The 10,962-nt window shown below is 39.6% G+C and overlaps 1 protein-coding gene across 7 annotated transcripts in view; it reads right to left on the bottom strand.

Annotated features, from left to right (window-relative positions):
• tafa3a (TAFA chemokine like family member 3a) overlaps positions 1 to 7,992 on the bottom strand; it is a 124,651-nt gene extending 116,659 nt beyond the window's left edge. For 2 of the 7 annotated variants that reach the window (XR_008834447.1, XM_056437787.1), the window contains exons 1-9: positions 7,377 to 7,992; positions 7,103 to 7,244; positions 6,152 to 6,284; positions 5,852 to 5,884; positions 5,619 to 5,748; positions 2,149 to 2,298; positions 1,166 to 1,298; positions 690 to 722; positions 459 to 586 (exon numbers count right to left, since the gene is read on the bottom strand). Coding sequence is in view for 1 of the 7 variants with exons in the window: in XM_056437791.1 (XP_056293766.1) it covers positions 5,690 to 5,748; positions 5,852 to 5,884; positions 6,152 to 6,284; positions 7,377 to 7,475 (324 nt within the window). In the remaining 6 variants the exon portion in view is untranslated. Of the gene's footprint in view, positions 1 to 322; positions 587 to 689; positions 723 to 1,165; positions 1,299 to 1,874; positions 2,017 to 2,148; positions 2,299 to 5,482; positions 5,749 to 5,851; positions 5,885 to 6,151; positions 6,285 to 7,102; positions 7,245 to 7,376 lie in introns of those variants that run through there. The other 5 variants (XR_008834450.1, XR_008834448.1, XR_008834449.1 and 2 more) reach the window with 5 other exon arrangements.
• Between the last annotated feature and the right edge of the window lie 2,970 nt (positions 7,993 to 10,962).

Consider the following 10,962-nt stretch of genomic DNA (forward strand, 5'->3'; position numbering starts at 1 on the left):
ATAAGCTACTATCTCTTTAAAAGGTCAACCAACATTAAAGCTGCAAGCAGCGTCGAACGGGTCCTCGCTCACCCGCGCCGGTCGGGGGAGCCGGCGCCGAGGACCCGGGCGCGCCGGTCGGACTCGACTCGGGCCGCGACTTGTAACGAGCGCGACAAGTTTGGGGCGGATTCGACAAAAGTCCAGTTCAGCCACTAGGTGGCGCTTTAACTACGTGAACATATTCATGCGTCGTGTGTCCCGACGTGAAGTATAGACCATGTCATGTAAATTCGATGTAAAATGCATAAATGCTTGTCGTCTTGAGTTGTGCACTGACGTCTCAATTCAATTCAGTTTATTTGTATAGCCCATTTTCACAATTTACAAATTTGTCTCGGAGTGCATTACAATCTGGACACATAGACATCCCTGACCTTTGACCTCACATCGGATCAGGAAAACGGAGGAGTACTCACAATCTGACCCCGACCTCTCAAGGCATCACGTATGATTAGTTGGGCACAGTGCATCATCCAATCTCCATTTCAACCAAGCTGCTGAAGCAGACTGGTGTTAGCGGCTTGTAACGGTTCTTCAGCGTCATCTGGAAAACAAAATTGCAGAAACAATAATGGTGTCAATTGGTCTCTTCAAAAAGCAAATACTGGTATGATTCATAAACTTCAAAGCACAATAACATAACAAACCTGCGGCTGGACAATCCTCCTTAGTGCCACGTCCTATAAAGAAACAGAATAAACAAGAAAGTAACGGATTTGCTTTAAATAAAATTCAAATATTGTCATAATATTAATAATATTTATTTTTCGCTAACTTTAAATTGAATTCATTCGAAATCCGCATGGTGATATCTCATGAAAATAATTCTGGGCCTAGCTGAGGTCACCAATAACAAGACTGCAGTGTAATTTTTTTAAAGAAAGTTACAGATTTGCTTTAAATAAAATTCAAATATTGTCATAATATTAATAATATTTATTTTTCGCTAACTTTAAATTGAATTCATTCGAAATCCGCATGGTGATATCTCATGAAAATAATTCTGGGCCTAGCTGAGGTCACCAATAACAAGACTGCAGTGTAATTTTTTTAAAGAAAGTTACAGATTTGCTTAAAATAAAATTCAAATATTTTCATAATATTAATAATTAATACTGAGCACCATTACGATGACTGTGCAGTGGATGCACTGCTCTGGAGGAGGTCGGGCAGTCTTGGTCCTGTGCTGGTCCCAGTCCACAGGAACTGGGGGCAACCATGCTCATTATACTGCAGTCCAAACATCTCCATAGTGTCTGCAATAGAGATGAACATCAGGACACCGGAGGTTAGTACAGCAATCAACATCTGATGTGTGTCTATGTGCAGTGATTTTGATGAGCACACTTTACATCTCAATGTCAGATCCCCTTCTAGTCAGAATATGATTATACTATGTAATTAAAAACTTCATCACACTCTGGTTCTAACATTGCTGATGAAAGTATACAGATCTCGTAAACAATATACAGGTTAATAACACCAAATGGTATTAATATTCTTAAAGAGTAGGTAAATAATATTTACCATATACTCATTAGAATTCTGAATTAAAATAAATGGCTCAAGAAGAAGTAATAAACTTAAGCATCACTCCTAGTTTTAATAAGCTGCTGGTAGTTTAATCTCTAATAACACTTCATGTATGAATTGAGTATATGTTGTATGACAGCCGTAATATGCAAAGTAAACAGTAATTATTCTTTCAAATGGATGTGGAGCAGTTAAATAGCTACATGAATATTAACTGCATGCATCTTCAAGCTTCATCAAAACACATTTATAACGTGACGTGAATTCAAAGACACACCGTGACTCTGTTCAGAGTTTACCGTTCTTTCACTGCGGTTATGTAACGTAATATCCACAGTATTTATGTGTTCATGCCGACTGGCGAACAGGAGAAACCATTATATATTTGAATGGAGGGTCGCATTAGCATGGAGCTCCTCGTGTAGCATAGCATTGAGTAACCTGTGACAATCACACACGGAGAAAGAGCACCGGATAAACACGGTGGATTTTACAGCGGTCATGTGAACAAGAGACTGCCATGACTAATTATCGTTGGATTGTAGTTCATTGTAATACATTTAAAATGCTTACCGTCTCAGACGGAGCAGACTGCAGACCAGGCCCGCAGCTGCGTTCTTCTTCTTCTTCTTCTTCTTCTTCTCTAAACAGCAGTTTGCATCCATATATTTGGTGCATTACCGCCACCTGCTGGCCTGGAGTATGAAACGCAGGTGAATGTACCTGTGTGGAAATGAGAGGAGATTTGCACAGAGTGAAACAGAAATCAATATTGGCGACATCTGGTACAGTTTAGAGCATGGTGCCAAGAGACTTTTCTTTCCGTCTACTTGTGTTACATATACCTACGCAGCGTTATACATGTAGGTCAAACGTAGCACCGGGGCTGCCTAATTGAATATTGTAGGTGGCGCTATGGATCAAATTACCATTTTTGAAGAATAAAAATCCTATCTGGTAACTACATCTTTGATTCTTAATATGTTTGCCAAGGGTATTTTCACAGGGAGCATGTTTAGTCCCTCCAAAGCCCCTTCGTTGTTTGATGCGAAGAATGGGTTGCCACGGCAATAGTGTAACACCGAACGTAAAATGCTTTGTGGGCAGACATCATGACAATGTTTGGATTGTGTGTTACAAATTTGAAGCCGATCTGATTGACCGACTAAGAGAAGCAAGCCTATCGTGAAAGTGAATAAATTATGGTTATTTTACTTTTCAATAGGTGATCAATAGGTGTTCCTGGAAGAAATGTGCTTGTTTCTTCGTGTGAATGTGTTCGGGCCTTGACTGGCATCACACATGATTTTTCTGGGAAGTATTGGATGAGTTTAAGTAATAGTTTTTAACATAAAGAAATAACAGAAAGTAAAAAATTATTGGCAGTAAAAAAGTGTAAATTTTCTAGCGACGAAAAGTCCGTTTTTTTTCACAGTGTTCATTATTCAAGTCTTGAGATTCTATAAAACTGATTTTTAGCCGATTCTGTTGGCGTTTTGTTGGAGAAATAATCGATGGGGGAAAAGTGGAAAAGGGCCAAATCAAGCCAAAAACGGCAAAAAACGCCAAAAACGGCCAACTTTGGTGAATTATTGTAGCGCCCCCTACGGTTCAAATTGCACGAAATTTGCTGTGAATGTTTCAGGCTCCCTTCTGCACATATCCTGACAGTCTGTTATTTTTTTCTCCCAATAGTGTTGAAGTTATGAGCATTTCAAAACAGGACACGCCCCTAAAATGTTCGTTGGGCCATAGATCCTTACCACAATAATATATTTGGAAAGGGATGATAGATCTTAGATGATGTAGCTTCCATAATCATTATCTCCAATAGGTTTGGTTTGAATTGGACCCCGTATGTCGGAACAAACGCCTCTGATGTGTTTTTCACCAAAAAAAATATGGTGGAAAATTTAAGTAGGCGGAGCTTAGGGTACTGAGAGGCTTTTTTGTAGAGCAGGTCCAAGTGGACTTGTGAAAAAAAAAGCTAGTCATTTGAACATACTGGGTGAGGGGCGTCGCCGGTCAAATTTACAGGTGGCGCTAGAGAGCAATTTTTTAAAGCCGAATTTCGACGTCGTTGTCATCCGGCTATTTTCACCAAGCCTGACAAGCTTGCCAAATTTGGTGAGTTTTGGGATATGATACATACCCCCAATATGCGCCCAATGTTCAAAAATAAGAAGCGGAATAAGAATAATTAAAGCTGCAAGCAGCGTCGAACGGGTCCTCGCTCACCCACGCCGGTCGGGGGAGCCGGCGGGACGCCGGCCCGCTCGGCCGAGGGCGCGCCGGTCGGACTCGACTCGGGCCGCGACTTATAACGAGCACGACAAGTTTGGGGCAGATTCGACAAAGTCCAGTTTCGCCACTAGGTGGCGCTTTAACTACGTGAACATATTCATGCGTCGTATGTCCCTACGTGAAGTATAGATCACCTCATGTAAATTCAATGAAAAAAAAAAAGTGATGAAAAAAAGCTGCCTTGTCTTGGAATCGAACACGCATCTCCAGGTGTCCAGACCAACACTTATCATGGTGAGCTATAAGCCAGCTGGTTTACAGGCAGCCGTAGGAGCTCACATTATTTTGGGCAGAATTTTTTTGTTATTTTACTTCTCAATAGGTGATCAATAGGTGTTCCTCCAAGAAATGCGCTTGTTTCTTCGTGTGAATGTGTTCAGGCCTTGACTGGCATCACACATGATTTTTTGCATTAGTATTGGATGAGTTTAAGCAATAGTTTTTAACATAAAGAAATCACAGAAAGTAAAAAATTATTGGCAGTAAAAAACCGAAAATTTCCTACCCACGAAAAGTCCGTTTTTTTTCACAGTGTTCATTATTCAAGTGTTGAGATTCTATAAAACTGATTTTTAGCCGATTCTGTTGGCGTTTTGTGGGAGAAATAATCGATGGGGAAAAAGTGGAAAAGGGCCAATTCAAGCAAAAAACGCCAAAAAACGCCAAAAACGGCCAACTTTGGTGAATTATTGTAGCGCCCCCTACGGTTTAAATTGCACGAAATTTGCTGTGAATGTTCCAGGCTCCCTTCTGCACATATCCTGACAGTCTGTTATTTTTTTTTCCCAATAGTGTTGAAGTTATGAGCATTACAAAACAGGACACGCCCCTAAAATGTTCGCTGGGCCATAGATCCTTACCAGAATGATATATTTGAAATACGATGATAGATCTTAGATGATATAGCTTCCATGATCATTATCTCCAATAGGTTTGGTTTGAATTGGACCCCGTATGTCGGAGCAAACGCCTCTGATGTGTTTTTCACCAAAAAAAATATGGTGGAAAATTTAAGTAGGCGGAGCTTAGGGTACTGAGAGGCTTTTTTGTAGAGCAGGTCCAAGTGGACTTGTGAAAAAAAAAGCTAGTCATTTGAACATACTGGGTGAGGGGCGTCGCCGGTCAAATTTACAGGTGGCGCTAGAGAGCAATTTTTGAAAGCCGAATTTCGAGGTCCATGTCATCTGGCTATTTTCACCAAGCCTGACAAGCTTGCCAAATTTGGTGAGTTTTGGGATATGATACATACCCCCAATATGCGCCCAATGTTCAAAAATAAAAAAGTGGAATAAGAATAATAATTAAAGCTGCAAGCAGCGTCGAACGGGTCCTCGCTCACCCGCGCCGGTCGGGGGAGCCGGCGCCGAGGACCCGGCGCCGAGGACCCGGGCGCGCCGGTCGGACTCGACTCGGGCCGCGACTTGTAACGAGCGCGACAAGTTTGGGGCGGATTCGACAAAAGTCCAGTTCAGCCACTAGGTGGCGCTTTAACTACGTGAACATATTCATGCGTCGTGTGTCCCGACGTGAAGTATAGACCATGTCATGTAAATTCGATGTAAAATGCATAAATGCTTGTCGTCTTGAGTTGTGCACTGACGTCTCAATTCAATTCAGTTTATTTGTATAGCCCATTTTCACAATTTACAAATTTGTCTCGGAGTGCATTACAATCTGGACACATAGACATCCCTGACCTTTGACCTCACATCGGATCAGGAAAACGGAGGAGTACTCACAATCTGACCCCGACCTCTCAAGGCATCACGTGTATGATTAGTTGGGCACAGTGCATCATCCAATCTCCATTTCAACCAAGCTGCTGAAGCAGACTGGTGTTAGCGGCTTGTAACGGTTCTTCAGCGTCATCTGGAAAACAAAATTGCAGAAACAATAATGGTGTCAATTGGTCTCTTCAAAAAGCAAATACTGGTATGATTCATAAACTTCAAAGCACAATAACATAACAAACCTGCGGCTGGACAATCCTCCTTAGTGCCACGTCCTATAAAGAAACAGAATGAATAAGAAAGTAACGGATTTGCTTTAAATAAAATTCAAATATTGTCATAATATTAATAATATTTATTTTTCGCTAACTTTAAATTGAATTCATTCGAAATCCGCATGGTGATATCTAATGAAAATAATTCTGGGCCTAGCTGAGGTCACCAATAACAAGACTGCAGTGTAATTATTGTAAAGAAAGTTACAGATTTGCTAAAAAAAAAATTCTAATATTTTCATAATATTAATAATTAATACTGCGCACCATTACGATGACTGTGCAGTGGATGCACTGCTCTGGAGGAGGTCGGGCAGTCTTGGTCCTGTGCTGGTCCCAGTCCACAGGAACTGGGGGCAACCATGCTCATTATACTGCAGTCCAAACATCTCCATAGTGTCTGCAATAGAGATGAACAGCAGGACACCGGAGGTTAGTACAGCAATCAACATCTGATGTGTGTCTATGTGCAGTGATTTTGATGAGCACACTTTACATCTCAATGTCAGATCCCCTTCTAGTCAGAATATGATTATACTATGCAATTAAAAACTTCATCACACTCTGGTTCTAACATTGCTGATGAAAGTATACAGATCTCGTAAACAATATACAGGTTAATAACACCAAATGGTATTAATATTCTTAAAGAGTAGGTAAATAATATTTACCATATACTCATTAGAATTCGGAAATAAAATAAATGGCTCAAGAAGAAGTAATAAACTTAAGCATCACTCCTAGTTTTAATAAGCTGCTGGTAGTTTAATCTCTAATAACACTTCATGTATGAATTGAGTATATGTTGTATGACAGCCGTAATATGCAAAGTAAACAGTAAATATTCTTTCAAAAGGTTGTGGAGCAGTTAATATAGCTACATGATTAACTGCATGCACCTTCAAGCTGCATCAGAGATGCGCACATTTATCACGTGACTTGACTTGCAAACATCGTGATGCAGCCACGTTCATATTGTACCTGATTTTTATTAGTCCTGCATTAAAATAAATGACTAAATAGAAGTACTTAAGCATGAAAACAAACGTGGTCGCCAAAGAGCTCCGACGCTGGTCTGCGCGCATCGGGACGGAGCAAAGAAAAAGTCACTCGCCCCCCCCCCCCCCTGCATCCCCCCCGTCAAAAAACCAACGAAGACATGCACTATAACGTGACGTGAATTAAAAGACACACCGTAACTCTCTGTTCAGAGTTTACCGTTCTTTCACTGCGGTTATGTAACGTAATATCCACAGTATTTATGTGTTCATGCCGACTGGCGAACAGGAGAAACCATTATATATTTGAATGGAGGGTCGCATTAGCATGGAGCTCCTCGTGTAGCATAGCATTGAGTAACCTGTGACAATCACACACGGAGAAAGAGCACCGGATAAACACGGTGGATTTTACAGCGGTCACGTGAACAAGAGACTGCCATGACTAATTATCGTTGGATTGTAGTTCATTGTAATACATTTAAAATGCTTACCGTCTCAGACGGAGCAGACTGCAGACCAGGCCCGCAGCTGCGTACTTCTTCTTCTTCTTCTTCTCTAAACAGCAGTTTGCATCCATATATTTGGTGCATTACCGCCACCTGCTGGCCTGGAGTATGAAACGCAGGTGAATGTACCTGTGTGGAAATGAGAGGAGATTTGCACAGAGTGAAACAGAAATCAATATTGGCGACATCTGGTACAGTTTAGAGCATGGTGCCAAGAGACTTTTCTTTCCGTCTACTTGTGTTACATATACCTACCCAGCGTTATACATGTAGGTCAAACGTAGCACCGGGGCTGCCTAATTGAATATTGTAAACAGAAATCAATATTGGCGACATCCGGTACAGTTTAGAGCATGGTGCCAAGAGACTTTTCTTTCCGTCTACTTGTGTTACATATACCTACTCAGCGTTATACATGTAGGTCAAACGTAGCACCGGGGCTGCCTAATTGAATATTGTAAACAGAAATCAATATGGTTATTTTACTTTTCAATAGGTGATCAATAGGTGTTCCTGGAAGAAATGTGCTTGTTTCTTCATGTGAATGTGTTCAGGCCTTGACTGGCATCACACATGATTTTTTGGGGAAGTATTGGATGAGTGTAAGTAATAGTTTTTAACATAAAGAAATCACGGAAAGTAAAAAATTATTGGCAGTAAAAAACCGAAGATTTCCTACGGACGAAAAGTCCGTTTTTTTTCACAGTGTTCATTATTCAAGTCTTGAGATTCTATAAAACTGATTTTTAGCCGATTCTGTTGGCGTTTTGTGGGAGAAATAATCGATGGGGGAAAATTGGAAAAGGGCCAAATCAAGCAAAAAACGCCAACAACGGCAAAAACGGCCAACTTTGGTGAATTATTGTAGCGCCCCTACGGTTTAAATTGCACGAAATTTGCTGTGAATGTTCCAGACTCCCTTCTGCACATATCCTGAAAGTCTGTTATTTTTTTTCTCCCAATAGTGTTGAAGTTATGAGCATTACAAAACAGGACACGCCCCTAAAATGTTCGCTGGGCCATAGATCCTTACCAGAATGATATATTTGAAATAAGATGATAGATCTTAGATGATATAGCTTCCATGATCATTATCTCCAATAGGTTTGGTTTGAATTGGACCCCGTATGTCGGCGCAAACGCCTCGGATGTGTTTTTCACCAAAAAAAATATGGTGGAAAATTTAAGTAGGCGGAGCTTAGGGTACTGAGAGGCTTTTTTGTAGAGCAGGTCCAAGTGGACTTGTGAAAAAAAAAGCTAGTCATTTGAACATACTGGGTGAGGGGCGTCGCCGGTCAAATTTACAGGTGGCGCTAGAGAGCAATTTTTGAAAGCCGAATTTCGACGTCGTTGTCATCTGGCTATTTTCACCAAGCCTGACAAGCTTGCCAAATTTGGTGAGTTTTGGGATATGATACATACCCCCAATATGCCCCCAATGTTCAAAAATAAAAATCCAGAAGAAGAATAATAAGAACTCTAACAATTTCAATAGGTTCCTCTCGGTCAGACTTCGTCTGTCGCTCGGACCCTAATAATAATACCCCTAACAATTTCAATAGGTTCCTCTCGGTCAGACTTCGTCTGTCGCTCGGACCCTAATGAGTGTTTCAGAGCCTCTTCTGCAGCATCGTAATGTCCATTGTTTTTAAATTGCGACTCATCCTCTAATACTTTAGCTCTATCTGCTGGAGAACACTCGCAGGTGCATCTATCTGTCCTCACAATAACCACCGCACATTTATTGTGCCGTGAACCAGGATGTATCTGCCCTCCGAGTCGCTTTTACATGTACCCAGTACACATGGGGTGGCCTTGTGTATTAAGGTAGCGACTCCTCTGCTATTGGAGGGAAATGATGAGTAGTAAACCTGGCCTACCCAGTCTCGTTTAAGTTGTATGTGCTCCTTATCCACTAAGTGGGTTTCTTGTAAGAAAGCTATTTGTATTTTGTCTTTCTTTAGAAAGCTTCATATTTTCTTCCGCTTAATTGGATGGTGGATCCCCATGACATTGAATGTACAATGTTTGATGCTATTTATCCCTGACATTTCCTTCTTTTTTCTTGGTCACAGAGAAGCCCTGTTCTTTTACAGGCCTCCTGACGGCGCTCTGGAAATGTGTTATCTGACCTTTGCTGACCTAGTTCAGAACAGAACATTTACGAACACTGAATGACAAAAAAAACGTGAGAACACAAACTGACACTTAAAAGGGCACATGTGAGACCTCCTGCTCATTACCATTTCCCCTCGTTTCCTAACATTTAAACAAACTCTAGTAGGATAAAACAGAGCTTCCAAGACAATAAAAAAATAAAAATTGTTCAGGTATAGCCACTCTTATTATGATCCACAACCTTACCAGTCGTAATCAAGCCAAATATCATGCAGTGACATTACTTCTTCGTTCGACCTGTTTTATTAATGTTAATCTATACCTGAAATGTTAAATAAAGTGTTCAGCCCGGTAGCTCCAGTCCGGCGCTCCTACATCTTTTGCATCCATGACCCTCTTTTTTTTCCTAATTTGGATGATTTTCAAATATTTGTATTATATATATATATATATATATATATATATATATTATTTTTTTGTATTTTGTTTTTTGTATGTTGTACTATTGGACGAACAAAACAAGAATTGTGAAGGTGTTACTTTAATCTGGAAGAAGTGAGGGCATTTACTGTATTTTCTTGAACAAACATTCAATTAATTAATGGAGAAAATAATAAGCAGATACATCCATCTTGAAAAATGACCGTCATTAATACAAATCAGTTCGAATCAGGTCAACCTATAAACCGCCTGCAGCCGAAATGTCAAAACAGCGCCAACAACCCGTAGTGGTTGAAAGGGGTATGACATGTTTATTGACGTAGGACGTGAGCTCAAACTGTATGGAGGACCATTTCTTCAATGCAAATTTTAAGTGAGTCAATTCATTTTTTTAAATTATAAATATATTATGTGATGTGTTAGCCACCGGTCTTACACGTGGGAGGTCTTCTGGCAACTAGGATGTGTACCCTAGAACTCGCAGGAATACAGGACTGGTGTTACACCATTACTTCAATGCACATTCTTAGTTAGTCAATTTGATATTTGTTGTGTTTTTGTTTTAAATATTGTACATTCTTAAAAATTAATCAATTACTTTTTTCCTTTAAAAAAAATGCCATTGTTGTCAACTATAAAATATATATGTATTTAAAATATATATATAAATAATGTATGCATTTTAAATTATATATACATATTTGTATTTTATATATATACATTATATATATGTGTATATGATATATATATATAATTTATATATATATATATATAGTCTATAAATACGTTTTACACATTTTAAATATAGTTACCTTTGTTTGTTTTTTCTTCAATATGTTATGTGATATTAAATGGAGGTAAAAACATGCCACAGTTCATACTGTCATTCATTGATTAATTCACTAAAAGAAAGCAATATAATTTAACACATGACCTCATTAACACATCTCACTCACGGTAATGTTATACATGTAAATAAACACCTCTTGGTAGTAGCCACACTATCTAAATG

The sequence above is a fragment of the Pseudoliparis swirei genome, chromosome 18 (assembly GCF_029220125.1).
Source record: "Pseudoliparis swirei isolate HS2019 ecotype Mariana Trench chromosome 18, NWPU_hadal_v1, whole genome shotgun sequence".
Classification (NCBI taxonomy): domain Eukaryota; kingdom Metazoa; phylum Chordata; class Actinopteri; order Perciformes; family Liparidae; genus Pseudoliparis; species Pseudoliparis swirei.